This window comes from Talpa occidentalis, unplaced genomic scaffold (assembly GCF_014898055.3).
Source record: "Talpa occidentalis isolate TD23 unplaced genomic scaffold, MPIMG_talOcc4v2.1 talOcc4.16, whole genome shotgun sequence".
NCBI lineage: Eukaryota > Metazoa > Chordata > Mammalia > Eulipotyphla > Talpidae > Talpa > Talpa occidentalis.
In genome coordinates, this window is record NW_023601653.1 from 71,487,590 (window position 1) to 71,512,807 (window position 25,218).

Genomic DNA, 25,218 nt, shown 5'->3' on the forward strand with positions numbered 1-25,218 from the left:
TTTGCCTATTACTCTATATTTATAGATATTTATAAAAATGTAAGCTTGCCTTCTTCCTTTCTTCTGTTTAAATGAAAAATAAAATTTATCTCAGCTCCTGTTAGTTTTTCCTCTCTGTATTACAATGCAAAAGCGTGTCAGAAGACAAGAATGAATGGGATTATGGGAGAGGAGCACTAGGAAAAATCTAGAGAAGACAAAGTTGAGAGGCAATATCAAATTTTGAAAAAATTCAAAATTTCTTCCACTCATGAACAGACTCAGCAATTTTGATTACTCCAGATAGAATTCTTGAAAACAAGGAAAATGTTCACAAATATTGAATTTCTGATCACTCTGGCTCTCAACTGCTTCCTTTAAAAAGAGCACCTTTTTGCTAGTTTGAAAATTCTACATACTGTATGATTCCAACTATATTGCATCCTGGAAAAGGCAAAATGATAAAGAAAGAGCATCAGTGTTTGACAGGTTCAGAGGGGAGAGAGGGAAGAATGTTTAGATGGAGCACGGGGATTTTTAGGATAGTGAAACTATTCTATATGACAGTATCCACATGAGACTGTAATGGTGCAAACAAAGCATTACACATTTTTCAAAACCCATGGAATTGTGTAATGCAAATAGTGAACCCTAATATAAACGCATTGCTTTGACTAATAACAATGTATTGATATTCATCTATCAATTATAACAAATAATTTATATAAACCACATTAATGTAAGATGTTAAAAATATGTGGTTGAGGTAGGGGTGGTTGGGACAGGTGGGGGGAAAGGAATATACAGGAACTCTGAATTTTTGTTAATTTTCTCTGTAAACCTCAGTCAGCCCTAAAATAAAGTCTATGGTTAAAAAGTAAAAAGTAAAATAAAGTAAAAAGAGCACCTTTTTATTTGAAAAATATATACAGGCACAACCATATGCATTTCCAGGGAGCCAGATGCCAGGTACTCATGCACACAGCATCACCGCCGTAGGAACCCCGATAGCAGGACGCGGAGGTAATGAGCCCACATGTCTTCCCCATCTGACGTTGAGTGTCCCCAGAATTCTTGCTTTTACTCTCTATCTGACCACTACAAAAACACAGGAAGCAAAGATGCTGCTACACATTTCCATCCCTCTGTACACATTCCATCTTTCTGCCTTAGGAGAACGGGACCGGGGGATGGAACCCCGTGGGTGGCAATCTCCCTGAGCCGAGAAAGCAGCTAGACTCCGTGGGGCAGGGTAAAAGAGAAGAAGCCAAGTAGAGAGGGATTGAGAAGCCTGCAGGAACACTCCGTGCAGCTCTCACACTGGGCTACACACGCGCAGGGAGAGACTCAGTGGGATTCCCTGCTCCGGCTCAGGGAGGGATACCTGAGACACACTAGAGATTTAACCAAGTCAGGGCAGAGAGACTCAGGCCATCATAAAAATCCTAAACATCTGTCTCTACACACAGAGCAAGAACTCGAACACATGGAGCAAGACTAAAGGGAGAAATAGACAGGAACAAATCCCAGTTGGAAATGGGAACCCCTTTTTTTCAGCAAAGGATGAAGCACACAGGCAGGACAGTAAGGACAGAGACATGTGAGCAACACTTAGTGACCGTCATGCAATTTATTTTCTAGAACACTGAACCCAACAAACAAGTTTCAACACAAAAGTTCAAAACCTGACGAATTATAGAATAAGTAAGCAAATTGGGGGGGGGGGGCCGGTCTCTCAGATTGGGGTCAGCCCAGTCTCTCAGGCAGAATTCCAAATAATCTGTGTGGAATCTCTGACCCCAAGGAGGAAAGCAGAAACCCCTACTGCACAGTGACCTCTTTCCAAAGACTACAGCATGGAAAGTGGGTAGAGAGAGTAAGTTTTCAGAGGGGAGACCTGACAAGCACTTCTTGGCCAGGTGACAAAGGTCAACAGAAAAATCAGCATCAACAAATCAAGTCAGTTTGTACAATCGATGAGGTGACAAAAAATGATATTTGGGGTCTTCCTTCCCAAAACCATACCCTCACTCCAGTCAGGAGGAAACATCGAACAGATTCCAGTGGAAAGGCCCCTGCAGAACTGCCCAGCGCTCCTCAAAACTGCCAAGGGCAGCAAAAATCAAAGTGAGAAATGATCACAGACAGAAAAAAACCTAGGGAGACAAGATAAGTGAATGTAGTGTGGATTGGGGCGGAGCTGGGGGTTTTGGAAGAGAAAAGGACATTAGGTAAAGCTAAGGAAATCCCAATAAACGATGAGCTTTGCTTAACAGGGGAAACTGTGGGGATATGAGAACTTGTGCTATTATCTACTCAATTTTCCTGGAAATCTAAATTCCAATTCTAAAAACTACAGTCTATTTAAATGTATGTATGGAAATACAAAGGACCTGCAATTGGAAGAGAAAGACAAAAATAAGGAAATAGACCCACATTTAAATGGCTGATTTTTGACAGAGGAACCAAAGCAATTCTGAAGACAAGGAAAGTCTTTTCAACAAATGGTGCTGGAATGACAGGACAGCAATGACAGACAGGATAACCAAGCATCTCAACCCCTTACCTTATGCCATACACAAAAATTAATTCCAGGTGTTTCAAAGATCTAAAAGTAAAAGGTGAAACTATAAACTTCTGAAGACAGAATGTTTCCATAACCAAGGGGAAGGCAAGGACTCTTACATAACACATAGAAAGCAATAACCATAAAACAAAGGTAAGCAGTCTTATGAAATTAGTCTCATGAAATTTTCTCATAAAACACTAGTAAGAATAAAATTACATTTTATTAACAAATTTAGACTGAAGTACACTTATATATAGAAGTACATGTATATACACACATACACGTATATACACACAGAAAACTGAAAAGGAATTGTATATACAGAAGGAACTCAAATTCAAAAATAAGAAAATAAACACAATCTTAAAAGTTAGCAAAAGAAGATACACACCCAATAAATATGTGGTCCACTATAACTAATGGCCCACCAGCATTAGTTAATAAGGAAATAAAAACTTAAAACCACTGTAAGATACTATTGCATACCCACCAGAATTGCTCAAATTAAAGACTGATATCATTGAATGCTGGTATGTGGAGCAAAAGGTGATTTTAAGTGGTATGTAGGAGAAAAAGAAATGTCCTCTTTACTGTACAAAACCAACCAATAAATACAGAAATAGTTAGAAAACTAGTCGACAGAGACTAAATGAGTGGGTAAAATGTTCATAAGGAACCAGATGAACTGAAATTTCATGTGGAGAGAGAGGGCATAAAAGCACGTACTTCCTGACAAGACTCACCAAGGGCACTGCCCTTCTGGGCTGCATAACCTGAATCTAACGAGAAAAATCCAACAACGAACCTGACTCTTTTTGCTAACAAAGTCAAGAAAGCAAAGACAGACTAAGGCCCAACTCCAGGTTAGTGGAGAAAAAAAGTGGCGTGACAACTAAGGGTAACATGTGGTTCCTGGATTGGATGCTGGACTCAGAAGAAAGTCAGCCAAAAGGAACATCAATGGAGTAACTGACCACATGTAAATACGCTGTGTGGATTAGAATAGATTCTATTTTTTTTAAAGATTTATTTATGCATACAAGAGCTGGGGTGTAGGCCAGAGGTGCAGGGGGTGAGAGTATTCACCAGAGACAGAGTGCAGAACAGGCAGACTGACTGAAATACACTGCTGAGGGGAGTAGCAGGCGAGACAGGAGAGGTCTGCTGTGCCATGTGGGTAGCTCCCTGGCTGGGGATTGAACTTCTGCTGCAGAGGCTGCGGACAGCTTCACAGGTTGCATCTTAACCCCTTGCGCCACCAGGGAGGCTCAGAATAGATTGTATTAATAGCAAATTTCCTGTTTTTTTTTTTTTTGTTCTTTTATGGCTATATGTAGGAGACACAATGAGAGAAAACAAGAAAGGGGGACAAATAGGGGGTAGGGGAACAGGAGTGGGAAGAGAAAGAACAAATGACAAAGCAGATGGGGCAAAACGTAAGCAGATAGTGAACACATCTGGGTGAAGGATGCACTGGAGTTCCTTGTATAATTCTTACAACCTTACTGCAGATTTGATAAAGCAAAGGTAAAAGGCTATCAGCACACGTACACATTACTGTATGTATTCTGCACATCACGTAAGGACATAGGACTCAGGGATATGGAGACTTGCTCACCCACAAAATGACCAAGAGCCAGGCTTAGAACTTGAAAGTAGTTCTCTTAATAACAAACCTTTCCTGTGTTACTGCCTAACCCCATCAGACTTTAACCATCAACAGATAACCCCACAGTCATAGCGTTAGTCACAAGGCTCCTCCACCACCTCCAGCTTCCACGCTCTCGGCTCAGTCCTCTCCTGTGTTCTCCCAGCACCTCTTGCATGGGTGAAAGATGCAAAGCAGGGTGCCTCCTCAGGGTCCCGAGCTCTCCACTCCCCGTCTGGGTGGCTCTAGTCTCAGGGATCTACACAGCCACTGAGTCTTTCATTATTTTGGTATAACTCTAAGTTCTTCCCAGTCTGCCCTAACTAAAGCAGCATTCCTCTTCCAGTCTGGATCCCCTGTCCTGCTTCACTTTTCTCAATAGCACCGACCCCCTTTGACATATGTATTTATCTGTCTTCCCTGACTGAATACAGGCTCCACAAGAATGGGGATAAAGCTATTTTTTGTTCATTGCTATATATTCAGTTCTTCTAATAGTTCTAATAATAGCCTGGCAGGTGCATGCCATGCACAAAAAGTATTTACTAGATGACTAGATAAACAAATGCATGCAACTGCAATGATTTGCAACAGATTTTTCAGCAAATTGACCAACCGATTCTGAAATATATGTGGAATAAAGGTGCATAAATAGCTAATGTAACTACAAAAATGAACAAGGGGACGTACTCATCACATTAAGATATGTGGTTGCAAGGCTACAGCATCTAAGTGTGCTACTGTCATGGAAACATACAGATCACTAACCAGAACACAGTCCAGAGACAGACTCCAGCAAGTGTGGGTGGGTGTATGTGGGTATGAACAGAGTAGAATCACGTATCGACTGGGAAAGAAGACTCCCAATAATGAAGCTGCAGTAACGGTTTCAGCACATGAAATAAAGAAATTTAATTCTGACCTTATACCATACAAAAATAAATTCCAGATAATTTAAAGAATTAGTATTCAAAACTCCTCTAGAACTGTCAGGGAGAAAAAGTCAATTATTATATGACCGCACAGAGAAAGCTTCTTAAAGACAGCAGGGAAAGAAAAGAAAAACATAAAGGACAAGATATATTGGTCTGACTTAAAAATACTTTTATGAAAAAAAATCTGAAGCACAAGTCAACCTGAAGATATCTGCAATAGTATTCCTGTAATTCACTAAGAAGAAGCCAAAGAGCCCAACAGAGAGCCAGGCAAAGAATAGAGAATGGTGATTTATCAGTTAGAAAATTCTAATTTCCGTACACACATGAAAAAAAACCAAAACGCCCAGACTCATTAGCAATAACAGAAAAAAAAGCTCACTGAAATAGCGACATACTATTTTTCACTTGTTGGATTAATGCAATCTCATCAGATAGCTTCATGCTGGAAAATAGAAATGTCTGATCACTGCTGGTGGGACAGGACAGCGCGGCCATTCTGGAGAACCACCTGGTGCCTGTCATCCTGGAAAGGCACACTTTCTATGACCCAGCACAGGGAGAGACATGAAAGGCTGCTTCCTGAGCCTTCTTTGTACAGGAAAACATTAAATATGAATAAACAAATAAAACATGCTGTATTTATTCAATAGGATGCAGTGGTTATCAGTCATTTGACTTGTACCTATCAACACGGAGCTCCAGGATCTACTGAGATAATAAAGTTACAGACAACTTGATGATATTTATGTACATTTAAAAAAAGTAATGCAAACAATACCATTTCCTTATGAAACAAGGTGAAAACGTGAAGTGTGGATGCATGCAAACTCAGGCCGGTAGCCGCCTCTGCAGGGAACAGGAGACAGGACAGTGAGAACTGAGCACAGGAATTTCTTTTTTTAAGGTAAAGTTTTTAGTTATGGAAGGTGGGAACATGAATATTTATTGTCTTTTCAATTCTTTTATCAAGTGTTTATTTGCAGCATGTATTCTCTGGAGCCTGATCACGTGTTCTGTTCACACTGTGGGAAGCTGGCAATGTTGGACACACTGAGGTCAGCACAATACTGAGCTTTAGATATGGTTTCAATGATCTTCAAAGTAAATTTTGTCAACACTCAATTTTAGCCTTAATGGTCAACTTAAGTGATAATCTTCTTAAAAGTTGAGACATGGTATTTATCAACATGATGACTAAAAGTAAACTACACTTACAACACATTCTTCATCTAGTGCAGATTCCTGAAGGGTCGATCTTATGTACAAGACTGTTAAGCACAATTCCTTTCCTCCAGTGCCATCTGGTGGGAATATGAAGCAACATCATCTGTACCCCGCACACACATACACACATACACACACACACAAAACCAGCTGTGGTTTACAAGATCAGACTTCTTGACCAAGCTCCCTCTTTTATTCTGAGGTTACTGGGTCCTACACTATTCACCATTTTCTTTAGTCTTCTTCAAACTACATCTTCAGCCTACAGATTAGACAAGCAGTGCTCTTTAGCTTGTCCTGCTCAGACATCTTGTTTTATGCTTTTTATATAAATGTCTTTACTAGACCATGCTGCAATCACAGTCTGCACTCAGCCACACTTCAAGCCCTTGAGCAAAAAATTCCAACAGTGGATTTTGATGTTAAACATTTTAGTGTCACTTTGCTTTATATAACTTGTAAACTTATGAAGGCAAGCATTTTTCATTGAAAGGACTTTAAAAATATAACATATATGTCACTATAAGTATGCAGTGGGAATTATAATTAGTTCTTTCTCCCAAACACTGGATGAGACAGCATAAAACATCCAGAATCTTATCAAGAGCAAATAAAATAGGCTAGAACACTGAAAAAAAGGGAAGAAAACCTAGTAAGGAGGTTATTAACCCCCCAGGTCGTAATACTGAGCTCTTTCATCCATTTATAATTTAGAGATGCAATTGAGCAGGGGGGTAAAATTACTCTGGAAAATGCCAACTATACTCAGATAAAAATAATTCAATTCCAATAGGTTTTCCATTAGTGTTTTATGTGGCTATGACTCCATTTGTGTTTTATAACCTGCTATAATAGACGTTCTTTAACTGCTTCCAAATCTGCACGAGCAGAGGACCAAAATAAATAAAGCCAAAGTTAAAGGCACTCCCTCTAGGGCTCAAAACTGTTAATTTTGATGTAGATTTAATTTTAGTGTGTTTCAGTTGCTCCATTTAGATGATCCAGTAGGTTCATACAGATACACTGAATTGTTAGCTTGACTTCTTTTCCTTTCTCAAAGTTTATGATAAAGACATTAATCCCTGTATTGGGACTGACTGACATAAGTTCAGATTTGCTCAGTGTTGCTGGTAAAGAACACTTAAGGTCAGTCAGAAAATAATCAAACAGGCTCCTCATGTATGCGCCGTGACTCACAACTAAGACACTGGCTACTAATCCTGGAGCACCGCTGTCTGAATTAAATTTGGAGGCATGGTTTTTTCCTAAAGGGAATATCTCAGCCAGAGAAGTTTCCAGAGAGTTGCTTGGAGCTCCTTGGGAATACTGCTCTTGTTGATCACCTTCTTTCAGGATCAATTGACAAAGAAATTCAAAAAAGTCTTTCCCACGCATTTTCACCTATAAGGAAAGAAAGAAGAGATGCATTAGTGACTGAACATTTAAACATCAAACTTAAGTGCTTGGATTTTCCTAGTGTGTCAACAGAAGCACTACCTAAGCAGATAAAACTCAATCTGTAGTCCTGTTCATTCAACCAGTAGTTCCATAGACAATATTGGTCTCTGGAAACATACTGGAGCACGCCTGACTTCAAAGCACTACGTCTAATCAAGTCAACAAAAGCTCATTTAACAAATAACGTTAGGGCCTCCCTGGTGGCGCAAGGGGTTAAGATGCAACCTATGAAGCTAACAGCAGCCACTGCAGCATGAGTTCAATCCCTGGCCAGGGAGAAACCCACATGGTGCAGCAGACCTCTCCTGACTCTCCTGCTGCTCCCCTCAGCAGTGTATTTTAGTCAATCTGCTTGTTTTGTTTCCCACTCTGTCTCCGGTGAATCCTCTCACCCCGCCCCCACACCTCTGGCCTGTTCCCCAGTTCTTGTATGCATAAATAAATAAATATTTTTTTGAAAAAAAAAAAAAAAAAAAGTAGGGCCTCCCTGGTGGCGCAAGGGGTTAGGCACCACACTATGAAGCAATCCACAGCCTCTGCAGCATGAGTTCGATCCCCGGCCAGCCAGGGAGAAACCCACACGGGGATGCAGACCTCTCCTGTCTCACCGGCTGCTCCCCTCCGCAGTGCATTTCAGTCAATCTGCCTGTTCTGTTCCCCACTCTGTCTCTGGTGAATCCCCTTACCGCCCTCACCTCTGGCCTGTACCCCCATTCTTGTATGCATAAATAAATTAATCTTTAATAAAAAAAAAATAATGTTAACCAGCAAAGAGTATGTGGCACTTTGGTTCAATTAGCACAACAACCAAACCTTCCTGTAAGTCAATGAACAGAAAATCTTTACAGGAAAGTTATGAACATAAAGGATGGAGGTAGAGGTAGGAAATCATCAGTTATATCATTCAAAAGCAGAATACTCCCAGAAATACGAGCCTGGTTAACCCTGCCACTCACAGAGCCCAAGAGGCAGGCAAGCCGGAAGATTCTGAACCTTGAATTATTTCACCTCTTGGATATTTTTACTCTCCTCGAACAGGACTAGGCTTGCTTCACGGGCAACCACTGCTCAAGCTACTGCTTCATATTCCCAGAGATTTCTTACCACAACCATCAGATAACATGTCCCTGAAATCCCTTTCCAGCAATGGCTGCCAACTTCACAGTAAAGATACAAAAACTTAAAAAGGAAAAAAGTGCTACTGTGCAATTGTTTGATGAACCAAGAACTTTCAAACTGACTAGTGACAATTAAGAAACTTCTAGTTTACACAATGAGTTCGATTTCAGCTCTGGTGGCACAGGCAGGTGTATCACCCTGCTACCTGCCAGTCCTACGTACCTGGTCCAGTGTCTCTCCTCCGGGTGGCGTGAACGAAGGGCACTCCTCCCCGGCCGCTTTAGCCATTGCCCGTAGCTCGCTTAGCGCCCTGCCTTCTGCACCCCCGTATTTCTGTAATGGTCCAACAGACAAAAGTGCCTCAAATGAATTTACAATACATCTAAGTCCATGTTTATGGCAAATGTAGAACACCGCCCCAGGAAGTCGACTAGCTCTCTTCCATGTTGTTATGGCTCCTCTGGAAGGTTAGGCTTCCTATAAAATACCATTGACACTTCGCGTTGCACACCATGTCCCAGTGGGTGGAATGGGGTAACTCACTTGGGCTAACCTAGGGAGCAGTGGGGCTTCATTGGACAAATACAGGGACGTGCAGATTCCAGGGCCAGAGACCAAGATGTGCAAGGCCCAGAGCAGCCGGCTTAGCCGCACGCACCATCTCGCTGGGGGCTAAAAGTAGTCCCCTGGGACGGGGCTTTCATCTCCATGCTTATATACATAGGAAAGGGAAAGCTCAGCTTCAGAGTGGTCAAGCAACTAGCCTGTGTTCTCACAGCTAGTAATTAGCAAAGTCAAAATCCAAACCCAGATCTATGTGACTGCAAAGCTAATTAGCTTTTTCGGTTTATACAGACTGAGCCTTATGAAAGAATACACAAGTTACAAAGAAACAAGTGGCCAAAAACATGGGAATCTACCTCGTTAGGAACCCAAGATGTGAAAATTAAGACGACACCTTTCACAAGTTAACTAAATTAGAAGAGACGACTAACATCTAGTGTTAATGTTAAGAGAGGATTCCTGCTGGATCATTCACGGAAGCAAAAATTGGCACAGCTTTTCTGGAAGGAAATTTATCTATCTATCTATCTATCTATCTATCTATCTATCTATCTATCTATCTATCTATCTATCAAAAGAACACACTAAGTGATTCATTTGTAGGAAATGCATTAGGTAAGCGTACAAAGAATTAAGTACAAAGATGTTTACTTTAATGTTATCTGCATCTGTGGAAAATTTAGTCACCACCTAGATGTCCTGCAGGAGTAATTTGGTTAAGTAAGTCATGCACCGTCTGGTTACTGGAATAATGCAGTATAATATCAAACAGGTGATATTACTGATGTGCATTTATGAGCACTGAAAAACATAGCAAGTCAAACTGGTTGCAAAATAATACAGGATTACATTTACAAAAATCCATGATCGGATGGATGGATGCATGGACAGATGGGCTAACAGACAAACACGAAACAAATCAGGAGCACAAATACCAAAATGTTTACATTGTGTGTGCAAGGTAGAAATTTCAATTGTTTTTAACAGCTTTTTCCAAACTGTTCTTACATTTAATTTCCTACAACACTGTGTTACTGGTACAATAAAATATTTAAAGAGATAAATCATCCTTCATGGTTTGCATTGATGATTGTGAGATTTCGGCACCACCGTCAGATATAAGTCTAACAGTTAAATGTTAATTTTTTTATGAGTGCATGCACACTTTGCCGCTGCTCTTCCTAGTCCTCCAGTCCGAGTGCTTACACCCTCTACCACACCTGGAGCAACCTTTATTATAAACAGGGACATTAAAAATCACTTGCTTTCCTTTTACAAGAATGGAAACATTTGGTGATTATTCCAAATGCTACGCTGAGATACGTTAGGCAATGAAGCCAGAGCAGTGAGGAGAAAACAGGAGCCCCGGAAGCTCCCAGCTGGGCTGAGATGGCCGCACAGCAGGGAGACAACCCCAGGAGGTAGTGACAAAGCCCTGTGACTGAGGGCGGCGCACGACACCCACAGCAGGGACGACACCCACAGCAGGGACGTGTAACTGGGAATCACAGAGGAGCCAGCCTCAGGGTGAGAGGAAGCTGGCCAGGTCTGTGGCAAAGTGAAGTACAGCTATAGGAGCTCCGAGAGGAAAGGACTTGGTGTCTGGGCAACACAGAGAAGACTCGTGAGAGGCATGTGGCTGATGGTCCAGAGCAGACTCCAGGGCCAGATGCCTCCAGCAGAATCCAAGCTCCACCAGACCAGTCCCTGCATGTAGACTTGACCTCTGTGCACCAATTTTAAGTCTGGGCACAGGGAAGCAAGAGGAGGTAGGAGGAGGCAGAGATCACACTACAGCACGTTGAGAGGCAGGTTAGTGCTCAAACAGCCTTTGAAGGCAAAAAAAAGAAGTGAACTGATTCATCCAGTGGCACAGCAGCCAAATTAAAAAAAAAAAAAAAATCACTCTGGTTGCAGTGTGGAGATTAGACTGGAAAAGGAGGAGCAAGACACAAAGCAGAAGAATCCCCATTCTGGCGTGAGATGATAGGGAACTGTGACAGCACTGGGTTTGGAAAAAGTGAAGGATGCACGAACCGTTTATGGCAGGATGCTGATGACTGATGACATGACAGCCTTACAATGATTGGACATGCAGTGTGGGAGGCAGTGAGGGGTCAGGGATAGATGGTTTGAACCATTGGGTAAGCATGGAGCTGGGTGAATAGAGCACTCCCCTGGCCTGAACACAGCAGAAAGCACTTTGATATGCAAGTGGGTGATAGAAGTCAGAAACGTCTATTGGGAAATCAGAGGAGAGGCTGAAACCACTCAGAGTACAGACTGAGACGAGGTCCATCTTGCAGTGCTACCTGCAGCTCAGACTATTTTTCTTTACAGCATCTGAGCACTGATTCCTGGGCAAAGAGCGAGCTTTTTGCCTAAGGAGTATTCATGCTGGAGCTCTAGCATATATTTTGAACTGTAACAGAGAACATGTGCAAGCTATGAAAAGCAAGGCTTTAAAAATCCCCAAAGTCATTCTACATTTCCATCCAGGAATAGAAGGAATCATAGGGCTGGCAGGGACATTTGTCAGCTAAAGGTCACGATCTTAGCACATAGCACAAATTCTGCCCTAGGAGATCTGGGGTCAAACCTCAGATCTGAAATTGCTGTATGGCTTTAACTAAACCTCAGCTTCCAGAAGACTCATTTCTGGCACATAAAACGAGTACACAAAAGTCTGTGCTTAAAGTCAGGGAGTACAATTGAGAAACTAAGGAAAGAACTTTTCACTTTTACTTTAAACTCTTTGGACTAAAAAAAAAAAAAAACTTTTCTGTACGTTTTAAATTCTTGCTTACCTTCTATATCGTGTTTTTATGATTTAAGATACTTCTCTCATATGATTTTAATAAATAAGATACCGTGTCTGTGTCAAGAGTACATAACAGTGACTTTCACACAGATCTTACCATGTTAGCAGTCTCCATATCTCTAGTAGGAATGCATTTACTTTCTAGCTTTGTGATGAACTGGATTGGTTCATTAATAACTTATGGTAAAGGACAATATAAGTTACTTACCCTTTCTCGAAGTCGAGAATCATACGTCACTGTCATATCTTTGCAAAAGTTGCTCTTCTCCAAAATCCCCTGCATGGTCTGCAAAATCAAGGCAACTGTTACTGTTCTCATAAAAATAATGATTCTTGCCAAAATGCCAACACAATACATTCCATCTTTGTAAATAAAGAAAGGCTAGAAACAATTTCCCTTTGCAAAAGTTACTTCTCTTCTGTGCTGCTTATCCTGTCTCCCAGGCCCAGTTCTGACATTTCCTGCTGACCCATCTTCTAGTTCAGTGGTCAGCAAACCAGTCTGCAGGCTGAATCCAGCCATGGCTTGCTTTTGTGAATAAAGTTTTATTAAGATGGTCATTGACGTACTGTCTGTGGAGGCTTTCAAGCACACCAGCAGCCATGACCGGTTGTGACAGAGACCATGGAACCCACAAAATGTAATTATCTGCAATCTAGCTCTTTACAGAAAACATTCTAGTTCATCAATTCCCATTCAGCTAATTTTAACCCTTGTTCTAGTCCATTAATTCTCCATTCATGTGTGGTCTAAAATGCTGTTAAACCCACTCGTCAAATCAATTTCAGTTACTTTTTCAGTTTTAGAATTTGCATTTGGTTCTTGTTTCTAGTTTCCAGTTCTCTGCTGAAATACTCAATGTCGCCTTTTACCCACACATGACAGAGTTCAAGTTCTGTGTCTGAGGGCTTGTACTAGTGGCGAACTCCTGTGGTGTGGCTGCTGCCTTTTGGTTTTGGCTCAGTTTTGTTCATGTTTCCTTCTCTCATTGAGTGCCGGTTATTTCTGATCATGAAATGCTGTATTTGCAAAACTGGAAACATTTGTCTATAATCAGCCTTACTTTTTAATCCCTCACACTCTTCTCAGGAGACATCATCATTACTGCTGTTTCACAAACTGTCAACACTTATTTATAGTCGCCTACACCATTCACCAATTCCTTTGTTCTCCATTCTTTTTTGAAGCTCAAAGCTTCCTTATGGAATTAGTTTTCTTCTTCAATTATCATTTGAAATTTTCTTTACAATCTGATTGTCTAAAATGTCTCCACTTCATCTACACTCCAGAAAATGTTTTGCTGAGTACAAAACTCACTATCCTTATTATCTCTCGATACAGTAAAGGAATCATCACTGCTATGACAAGCTTGCTGACAGTCTACTGGCGGCCTTTAGTGGATGATGTTTTTCCTGCTTATTCTTTGGAGTTCTGCAGTTTGGCTATGATAAATGTAGATGTGGGTTTCTTTTTAATTGTCCTGACTTGGATTTGTTGTATGTCCTGGATGTGAGCATTTACCGACTTTCAACAATTCTGTAAAATTGTCAACCATGACCTCTTCGAATATTGCCTCTTTCCGATTCTCTCTGCTATCCCCTTCAGACCTTTCATCATGTTCTTATCTTTTAAATCCTCATGTTTTTAATCTGTCACACTGCCACGTTTAAGTTACTAGCTTTACCTATAAGTTAAGGATCACTTCCGCTGTGTCTAACCCATGATTCAGTACATCCACCAGGGTTTTTTGGGTTTTTTTTTTTTTTAAGTTGTTCCCGTATTTTTAAATCAACTTGGAGGTATATTTTACAACAAAATATACCTATTTTAAGTTTACAGTTCATTGAGTTTTGATCATTGTATACACCCATCTAAGCAGTACCCAAAATCAAGATCTAGAAGAATTCCATCGCCCCTTAAAGATCACTTCACTGTGAGATTACAGGCCCACTCTGCCTGAAGGCCAATGTCTGAGGACAGTTGTTTCACAAATTTTGTCCAGTTTTCTAGTTGTTAATGGTGGGGGAAGGAGACTTAAATTCCAACCCTGTTATATTTCTATATTTTTTTACATAGCCCACCTTCCACTGAGCTTTTAGAAGTTGATCTGTTTTTTTTTTTAATCTGAGGTGATTTATTTTTTCTGCCATCTCTTCCCTAAGGATGATTCAGACACATCATTTATTTCTTCATAGCAACAAAGCTGAGTATTTTAAAAACTGTACCAAGAGTATAATACTGATGTCTTTGTGGGTTAAATTCTCCTGCTGTCTGGTGTTTCTGCTGGCTTTCTCTCATGACACCTTGTCTTTTTTTCTTTTTTAAAGATGTTTTGTTAAGACATTTCCCCCAAGCCATTATGATTACAAATTACCACAGAAAAATAAAGTAGAAAAGAAGTTCTGCTCAAGGGAAGGAAGGACTGACACGTGTGTGTGTGTGTGCGTGTGCGTGTGTTTAATCCCCTACTGACTCTGACAGCAGATTTTTCAAGGCTATATAACTGATGAAACTTTTGGCTCATCGGCATAAAATCTGACTCTAGACTTACCTGCTTTGTTCTTGTAAGATCACTGGAGAAAACATGGGTGAACTTCACATTTTTAAGAAAAGTACCAGCCGCAGCTGCTTGTTTAAATCCAGTTTCTGAAAGAGGTGCATCTACTCCTTGTCCTGTGGTATTAAGTAACAGTAACGTTCAAAAAATATATAAGGATACAAATTAAATCAGATGTGAGAGAACAAAAACAGCATTTATCTATATTTTATTAAAAGATCTCCTTGGCTATTTTTCCATGTAAGTTTTCAGAGAACCAAGAGTATACAAAATTAAGTCACATCCATACAGGCTCCGGTACCCAAATCCAAATGTGTGTCCCTTAAGAATGCTTGCCTGATGGGAACTAGACCATGTGAGAATTCAACTGTCTTACGCTTTCCCATCTGTCATGTCTGTCCACCTCCTCATGAGCTGTGTTTTAGGAGTGCTGGCTGGGCTCTTGTGTTCTCAACTGAGGTGCTATGTTTGGCTGGTAAGATCATCACCTTAAAAGTCCTTTCTTCTGTATCGCTATTGCTTCTCCCCTCTTTCCTTTCTTTTACTTTCTTTTTCATTTTAAAGGCACTCTGGAACCTCTGTTTCCAGGTAGGCTGATTAGACACTCTGAAGGGCCTTCCTACAAATTAAGTGTATGTACACGCGTGCGTGCATGTGTGCGTGTGTGCGTGATGGATTGAGAGAGAGGCCTAATGAACCCAAAGACAGGGCTGAAACTGTCACTCAGAACGCAGCCCAGGGACAAGGAGATGAAGCACTCCCGGATAGGTCAGAGACTGGAAGGAAGGACTGAGAATTCCTAACATACATCCCCTCTTTGGGACACCAGAAAGAAGAGAGAAAATGGAGAGGGAATACGACGACATAATGGTTGAGAATTTTCCAGAAACAAGACTGAAATGAGAGCTAAAAGCAACACAATATAGGCCAAGCAGGATAAATTTTTTAAAAATCCCTCCTAAAAATATTAAGGGAAACTGTAGAACGCCAAAAGCAAACAGGAGATTTTAGTACTAGTTCCAGAGATAGATTACCTGCCATGGAATGCCATCTGGCTGAGCAAAGACTTGAAAGCTAGAAATCAGCAGAATATTCTCTTCCAAGTGCTTAGAGAGCTGTCACTCCAGAATGACTTATACTGAAAGCGGTTGGCTAGAGTAACACAGAGCTCTCTAGATTAGAAATAATTACAACTATTACCATCAACTGATCTTCATTAGGCACGCTTTCAAGGAAAGTACTTCAGGAATGTAGGTCTGAGATGCAAGAACAATGATGAGGTGAGAAACTGCTAATATGTATGTAAATTTAAACAAGCTAAATAATAATGCCTACATCACAGGGTTCAAAAAAGGATAAGACTGAGATATTAGACAGCAGCAATGTAAGTTCTCTGTATTTTCTGAGGAGATGCTAATCTTATTAGGAACTAATGGCATAAATGGCAATAATTGAAAGGTAACTGTTAATTAAAAGACAGATTGTACTAAAAGACAGAATCAAGGTAGCCCTTAGGGCATCTGTAGAAAGAAAGGTTCAGGGTCTCCCAGGTGGCTCAAAGGATTAAGACACAACCTCTGAAGCTATCCGCAGCCACTGCAGTATAAGTTCGATCCCCGGCCAGGAAGCAACCCACATGGCGCAGCAGACCTCTCCTGCCTCGCCCGCTGCTCCTCTCAGCAGTGTATTTCGATCGATCTGCCTGTTCTGTTGTCCACTCTGTCTCTGGTGAATCCTTTCACTGCCTCCACACCTCTGGCCTGAACCCCAGCTCTTGTAGGCATAAATAAATAAATCTTTAAAGGAAAAAAGAAAGGTTCAAAGGAAAAGGATGAAAAGAAAATACATGCCAGGCAAACCCCAACCCCAAACACCACTATAAGAAAGGCAGGACTGTATGACCAAAGTCTTAGTAGTGATTGTGAGGATCGCTGCAAATCACCAATCACCCATGTCAGGCACTGAAAGATAACTTTACCATCAAAGTGGGAAAGTGAACTTAGTTCACTCAAATATGGATAGTATAGGTCCTGCAGGTAAATTTACAAAATTGGCGAAGTGTAAGCGATTTGAATACCAAACTCAAGAATGTTGATTCTTTGATAGATACCTCAAAACCCAACTATTAGGGCACAGAGATCTTTCTCAAGCAGACAATGGTACATTAACAAAAAACTGAGCATGTTATCAAATTTCAAAGACGTATTATCAAAAAAAAAAAAAAAAACACCACCACACTCTCAGAACACAAGCAATCACATAATTCAATCACTGAAGATGAAGAATACAGAAAGCCCAAAAGCCCCATCTTCTGGAAATTTTAAAAACAGTTCTGAATACCTCACTGATGAATAAAGAAATCACAATGGAAATTTAAGATACTGATGCTACACACTTATGAAATGACTACATATTAAAACTGTAGATGTGCAAGAAAAATGCTATTTTTAAAATAGATGTCAATACTTCTTTTTTAAAAAGAGGCTGTAACTTAAAAGAATTATGCATCTGACTTAACAAAATTAAGGACAAAGAGCCTGCTGAACACAAAAAATTTACTCATGCTCAGCTCTAAGGATACGAAACAAATAAGCAGCACCAGAGGACAGAGTGGTTAGGGTTAGAAGTCCAAAGGAAAACAAAGGTTCCAGTAACTACCAGACTGGTTTCTAGAAGAGGGACTATGAAATCAAACTCTGCAAAGCCCAGATGTCCCTCACCAAACAAATCAAACCAAATGCTCTTACAATCACAGCCCAGAAAGAGCATGTCTAGCTGAAAGTCCCCCCAAGATGTTCTTTCAAAGCCAGACTAGCTGGTTCTCAGGGAGATTAAAAGATCCGAGTCCAAATTAACAGAGCCAGGGAGGAAGAACTTGTTCAGAATAAAGCAACAATCCCACGTGAGAACAGCAGTCCTCTTTTCAAACCCCTTCTTTGTTACTGCTAAAAATAATATAACTATGGCAGCAGAAAGAGAACATTAACACCAGCCAGTAAACTCATGTTTCCTAATATGAAATCATTTTATATCCTGGCAGTTATATTTTAAGACAACTACCCCCAATATAACTATTTAATCAGCTGACTGGGCAATTTTGACACTACCAATGAACAATTAGGGTGCTGTTCTCTACATCCATTTCATTTAAGAGACTTATTCCTCCTGATTACCTTCTGCTGGGATCCTATTTCTGTGACTGTGATGCTTTAATTCTGTAATCCCAACTCATAATACAGAACTGCCCCCAGGCGACCCCGCCCCACCAAATCTGATTAACACATATCGCATTAACACTAAAAGAGAGAACCAAAACAAAAGAGTATACCAACCTTGAATTATTTTCTCCTTGTTAAGTCTTGTTTCGCCACTAAAACAGAGAAGGGGAGGGAGAATCTTTATTACCAAATTGTTATTTCTGAGATGAGAGAAAAATCAGCAACCAAAGGTAATGATATTCACAAAAAACAGCATATGAGCTTTGTTACATACTTCATAATCTAGCCTGTACAACCCCAAGTTACTCTAAACTAATATTTTCAATCGTCTATGCTCGATGTATACAACCGAAGAACTAAGCATTTCAAACTGCCTCAAATTAAAATGTATAGATCAAAAACCAATCTTAAGTGAATTGCAGGTGGGAAAAATTCTATTAAAAGCATACCTTTGATTTTTGCTGAATAATCTTGATAAAATAAATACATTGATCAAACTACTTCCATAGGCAGCAGGACCAAAACATGCAAGTCCATCCGCCTGTGGTCAGACCACATGAGCAAGGAACAAGGACTCTAAACAACATGGGAAAGAATCAGGCAAGTCTTCCAATCCCCACCATCTCTCTGTTCCTAGATTTTTCTCAAGCTCTTCCATTTTGTCCTGTTGAGAACTGTCTTGCAGACCAAGCTAAAGAACTGAGGTTTGGGTACTAACTATATTTTTAAGAATTAAAAAAAGCAAACCAATTTTGAAGCAACCAGAAGATTGACAGGAGTAGAAACTTTGGCACAAAATAATTGTCCATGGAGGCTGGGGTGGGTGGGTGAACCGAGACAAAATTGATGACACAGTAGACCCAAAATAAGTCATCGCCAAGGAGATTTCTGTTGAAGTTCTTTTGAGTTCTTTCGATGTGCTAAGTACAGTGTGAGTGTCTGGAGATGCAAAGACTGGGGTGTGGGGATGGCAGGGCATTGCCCTCCAAGACAATTGGTTTGTTCTAAGTGGACAGAACTGGGAATGGTGGGTCAAAGCAAACAGGTTTCTTCAGATCAGTTATTTCCATCTTTGAAATCAAATGTCTAAGGCCACATGTATACCCTGCCGTGTGAATGAGACAAAATCTTTTCAAGTCACTTCACCTCCATCTATCAGGCTATCAAAGCCCAATATAGGTTAAGTGTTGAGAATTCTGTTTAGTTTTTGTAAGCACTCAATAGTTGTAAGTCATTTTTGGAAGATCTGTATAAAAGCCAATGATTGAACTTACTGTATTTTTAATTTTTTAATGCTTTAAAAGTTGTGAAACAATATAAAAAACATTACTATAATACCAGCACCTGGGTAACACCATCCAAAGTGACAAATCACTGCCAGTCTCCCAGACTCAGTCCCTTTCCAATGACAGGATCCCCCTCCTGCCTCCCCCTAACCCCCCGACCCCCGCCCAGCCCAGGGGATCCACTACCTGGTCCTTTCATAATCATTTGCTTGCCATTCTTCAAAAGCTTCCCCACTCCCCTTGCAGAGTACAGATTCGCTTGGCTGCTATTGAACTTTATAACGAATTGCATGTTAATGTATGTACTCTTCTGTGTGTTGCTTCTTTGGGTCAACATTGTGAGATACAACAAAGTGATTGAATGTGGCTCTCATTACTGTATAATATTCACACTTAGGACTTTACCACAACATACTTATATGGCCTAGTGTTGATATTTGGAAGGCTGTTTCCACTTTGGGGCTATGCTGCTACCACTATGTTTGTACAGAGTGCATCAGATTCTCTAGGGCAGTGGTTCTCAAAGTGTGGCCCCTGGACCAGTACCATTGGCACTGTCTGGAAAATTGGAAATGCAAATTCTCAGGCCCCACCCCACCGAATTAGACACTCAGAGGTGATATAAAAAGAACGCTAACTTTAGAAAGGTGGAGAGTAAAGAATAAACATTTGGATCTGCACAGACACTGGAAGGGTACACAAAAACACTAAGAACTCTTGTCACCCGGGGGTGAGGTGAACAGAAGATTAAGGGGACTTGTTCTGACTTCTCCACATGCAGAGGTATCACAACAAATGAATGAAATTACACAGAACTATTTACCACTAATTTTCCAATATTATTTTTATTAATATTTACAAAATATTTCTCATGCTCCAAAATCATATGAAATGGATGTAAAAGAAGTTTTTAACCTCGAGCATTTGGAGGGGTAAAGCATCCAAGGCAATATCGGGGAAACTGTCATTTCTAAGCAGAAAGTGGTTTCCCTAATTTAGTTCACTTCCTATCTTAGACTCATAATCTTGTTGAGACCAAGAAAAAAAGGGAACTGCCGTTTAAATATGAGTAACATCCTCTTTAGACAGTGGCTTTATAGCCAATTCAGTTTCCAGCAAAATTCAGAAACTCTCCCTCCTTCAATCCCATAATTATTTTGAACCTCAACGGTTTTGCCTATTTTATGTGGATTATAAACTCTCTGGGTCATTTATAGATTTCCAGGATGAGGAGAAATGTGATAATTTTGTCAGTCCAGGTCTTTTATACAAATTCAGCAAACGTGATTACTTTGTGTATGTTTGCTGAAAAGATTAGCTCAGGATTTTCATTCCATCCCAACAGTTGGTTTGATAAAAGATTAAGAATCAAAGATATCAAAATGTCATCCTATAAAAATGGAATCCAGTACTTAAGTCACTTTATAAGGGTACCGCCCCAACATCTAACCATTTTCAGTAAATGGAGACAAAAATAGCTATAATAAAGTGAAGAATTCCATTTAGCTCTAACTCAGAAGAAACTGCTACAGACATTGTATTAGTAACGATCACTGGTTTCCTATAGGGCATTTTTGCCTTCAAATCACTTTGTAAATGTTAGAGTAAGAATCTAGAAACAGAATATTTTTCCAAAAACTTTCATAAATATTTAGTTTTATAGCTTTTATCAGCTTTATCAAGAAGTTTGTATAAATCCTTGACGCAACTGTTTAAAGTCTGTTTGAGGAGTGGGAAAGAAAAATAGGTGGCTAAAATAGTTTTACGATTAATCTACTTTCCTTAGCCAAAGTTTGGCTTGTGATAGCAGCAGAGTGGAGAGAGCTGAAAGGTCAGAGGAATATATACTTTAAGGGAGTCAGGAATAACACCACTCATTTGCAAAATCTGCAGTAGGATCCATTTCCAAAACAGAACACCCGACTCTGCAAAAATCCAAATGCTTATGCCAAGTCTTATGACCTGTCTTGTACAGGCTCTGCAAACACGCATCGTTCATTTTGTAGATTATCATATTGCTGTTCGCTTGAAAAGGTATTTTATTTTGCTAATTTTGGTTTAAAGTCCATGGCATTTCTTTACAAATCACATAGAAAGCTTCATTTCCCAATCATTTCCTTTTAAGGCATTCAAATCCAACAGACAAATAGTTGACAAATTATGGAAAATTTGGGGCAAGTTTTCAAAATAGATATGGTTTAGTGTACATGGAAATATAAAGCCTCACCTAATATTTAATGAATACAGCTTTATCCTAATTCCTCTACACCAATTAAGTTACTTGAAATGTAGAAGATTTCAAGGGCTAGTAGATGGCTGGAGATGGAAAAAATGTAAGAGGCCCAACTCATGATGTATTTTTGTTTATATATCAATTAATCCTAGTTGCAGGGGCTCTCCGAAGTGATCAGCCTCATTTCCAGAAAACAAATGTCACTTGACGGTTACACCTATCTTTATAAAAGTTTACAGATGACCTAATATTTCTATTGTTTGCTTTATGAATGACCAGAACAATGACTGCCTTTCAACAAAATATTAACTGCCAACAGAGGAAGACAGCAATTATGTTTTGTTATCGATAACTTCACTAATTCATCATATTTAAGTCACCAAAAGTCGATTAAAAAATGTTTTAAGAGGTTGGCAAAAATGGAAGTGAAATGGGATGGTTTTGCAGATGACTGACTGCAGATGACTGACTGGTGTGCAGTCAGTCAAACACCTACAGATAACATTACAAGGGAGCTAGGGCCTTCAAGATCTCCTGATAGAAGCACCAGCCTACACAGGTTGGAGTTTTCAACAATGCTGTGCTTTAAAATCATGAGAAGTTAGTTTAATAATATCAGATGCCTTGAAGTTTGAAATTTTGCACATTCTATTCCAAAAATGATACACACTGGTGGTTTTACTTCCAAATGTGAAGAAAAATATACACATAGCAACAGTACAGGATTTGTTTGAACATAAAGAAATTGTTTATAAAAGTTTTCTTGCAGTATCTGAAAATGCACTATTCCATAAAAGTACCCAAATCTTTAAAAAATAAAAACTGATCATGCCATCAAAACATGTGACTATCTCAAGAGTTAGACGCAATCAAGTAACAGAAAACACATGTGCCCCATTTTCATTCCACTAACGGAGCCGATCTTGCTGATTCCAATAAGAATCATTATAGTTAACTATGGTGATTAGTCTCAATTCAATTTGAAATAATTTCTGTTCCTGAAAGGTTCACCAATTTCTAGCTTTGACAACTCTGGAGGGGTAAAAGGATGGTTCAAGAGGACAAGAGCTAACCGTAACTCTATCATTTATTTCAACACTTCTGCTCCACTTTCCTATGAATACAACAGAACAGAACGAACAATTCTTATAAACTGTAAGAGAAATTAAAATTAGCCTCTAAAATGGCTGGTGATATTTAACTAGGTTTTAAAGAAAGAAAACGGGAAGAGGGGCCTCCCTGGTGGCGTAGCGGTTGAGCGCTGGGTTGCGAAGCTGCCCGAAGCCTCCGCGGCGCCGGTTCGATCCCCGGCTGCTCCCCAGCCACCGGAGGAGGGTCCCACATGGCGCGCAGACCTCTCCTGCCGCCCACCGCTCCCCTCAGCAGTGTACTTCGGTCCTTCTGCCTGCTCTGCTCCCCTCTCTGGCTCTGGTGAATTCTCTCACCCTCTCGCGCTTCTGACTGTACCCAGTGCTTGTATAAATAAATAAATAAAAAATAAATCTAAAAAAAAAAAAAAGACTGCAAAAAAAAAAAAAAAAAAAAACGGGAAGAGGAGAGCGTTTCAGTTGAGAGAATAGTTGCTTTGGCTCAAATCCGCCCCCACCCTCAACTTGCCATGTGGTTTTAAGCAAGTCACCAGCCCTCTGTGTCTCAATTTCCTCCCCTGCAAACTGGGAAGGAGTCCTTCCCTCCCTGGATGGTTAGAATTTAATTAGAACGATGCCTAGCACATAATAAATTCCTTCTAGGATTTCTATGAGGAATCAATTAAGAAATCAAGCTCTTTATAAGAAGGAAGGACAAAATTCACATTCATCATGTAACTATTTGGAAGAAGAGTCTACATAAGGATCACCTTATATTTCAAAAGAGGTGGTTTAACCCAGATTTCCTACAACTTCTGAGAATCAGCTGCATGTCAAACACCAAGCTGTCTGAGTGAAGGCACCCAGAAGGTGAGTGAGTTATCAATGGAAGAAAGGGCAACCAGGATGCCACAGTTCCTGTTCTGCTACTGATTAGTTCTAGACTATAAGGAAGTCATAAAACTTTCTATAAAATGGAGAAGGGGAGAAGAAATAGGAACTCAACTTCAGATGATTGCCAAGATTACTTTCCTATGAAGGAAGAAAGACAGTAAAAATAGCAGCTCAAGTCAGCTTGACGAGGCTAGATAATATGAGTATTTCTTGTGAATTCCATTAAGACAAAAATGGTGTCTTATTTATCTGTACAACCCAGTCCACTAGCACAAAGTACCTATTCAAAATGCTGACCCGGAAACTTACTGAGGATTACCTGTATTTGTATTAGTGTCCTTGAGGAAACAGAAGCTGCAGAATTCTCAGATATATGTCTTACCTTCCCTTATGTTACTAGAACCTTTACCTCGTTCCCATTTAATTCTCACTCTAACCTGGTCAGGTAGGTCATAGCGTTATCCTCCTCATCTTACATCTCGGGAAACCGAGATGGGAAAGATTTAAGTCAGTTAATTGAAACCCAAGTTACGAGGCTCCCAGCTGGAGCCTGATTCTAACCTAGGTCTATCTTGCTTCAAAAAAAATCTGTGCACCTCACCGTTCTGCATTTCACTTCCCATTAACACTCGGCAAACCAATGTTGAAAGGGAACGAGACAAGAGATCTAAAGTCTTGTCAGCATTTAGCTCCAAACATTATGATAAAAATATGTGTTGGGGTGATGTGATCAGCTGAGACGAGAGCGGGGGCCTCTTTTCTCTCCCGGGTATGTAATCTCTGGAGGAAGAAATAAATCTCAGATACAGGCATGGGGGGGACGGGGGGGGGCTGACTGTCCTGCAAATGAGGGGGTAACGAGGGGGAAGCAGCAGCCGACATCCAAAACAGCAGCTTGGGATGAGGCTGCACCCTCTTTGGAACCTGTCTGGGAGGCGAAATGGATGCACAGAGCAGTCCGGAGGCGAGACTGTCCTTCTTCAGCTCTGGCTCTGCACCAGGTCGCCGGGAACCAGGATCATGTGCCCCCCCAGACCTCACTCTCGGCTGCAACGCCGGACTGATGCTATTTCAGACCTGCCTCCCCGGCTGCAGCGCGCGGGGAGGAGGGGTGGAGAGGAGACAGCGCGGACGCAAGCACTTGGAAAATAGCCGCATCCGGGCCCGCCGCCCCGGGGGTGCGCCGGACGGGGCGAGCGGAGTGACAGGTCAAAGGTCCCTTCGCGCACCCCAAACCCACTCCAAGCAGAGAAAGGGAGAAAACCCCGCGACAGCAATACTCACTGGCGGATGACCGTCAGGGCGAAGCGCACCATGCTCCCTGGCGCCGGGCCGGAGGGCAGCCAGGCCGCAGCTCCGCTCGCGTCGCCGGCACCCGCGGCGCCCGGCCCTCCGCACTGCGGGCTCGCCTCGCCCACCCCACTTCCGCCCATCCCCGCGGCTTAGCCGGCCCCGCTGCTATAGGCCCAGCCGGCCTTGACGTCCTCCCAGGAAAGCCAATCAGGACGCCGGGAGGCAGACAGGTCGCAGGAGATTGGCCAGGGGCGAGGCCCCGCCCAGGACCGTGGCGCTTGCGCCCCCGCGCGCGGGGCTGTGATTGGCGCGCGGCAGGTGCGTGCGC

General features: G+C 41.1%; 1 protein-coding gene across 1 annotated transcript; it reads right to left on the reverse strand.

Annotated features, from left to right (window-relative positions):
• Window positions 1-2,884: 2,884 nt before the first annotated feature.
• TIGAR (TP53 induced glycolysis regulatory phosphatase) lies at window positions 2,885-24,963 on the reverse strand. Its single transcript, XM_037514522.2, has 6 exons — window positions 24,882-24,963; window positions 18,211-18,248; window positions 14,873-14,994; window positions 12,529-12,606; window positions 9,158-9,268; window positions 2,885-7,759 (listed from the first exon to the last, which is right to left on the reverse strand). Exons 1-6 carry the CDS (start codon window positions 24,911-24,913, stop codon window positions 7,328-7,330), a joined length of 813 nt encoding a protein of 270 aa, XP_037370419.1. The 5' UTR covers window positions 24,914-24,963; the 3' UTR covers window positions 2,885-7,327.
• Between the last annotated feature and the right edge of the window lie 255 nt (window positions 24,964-25,218).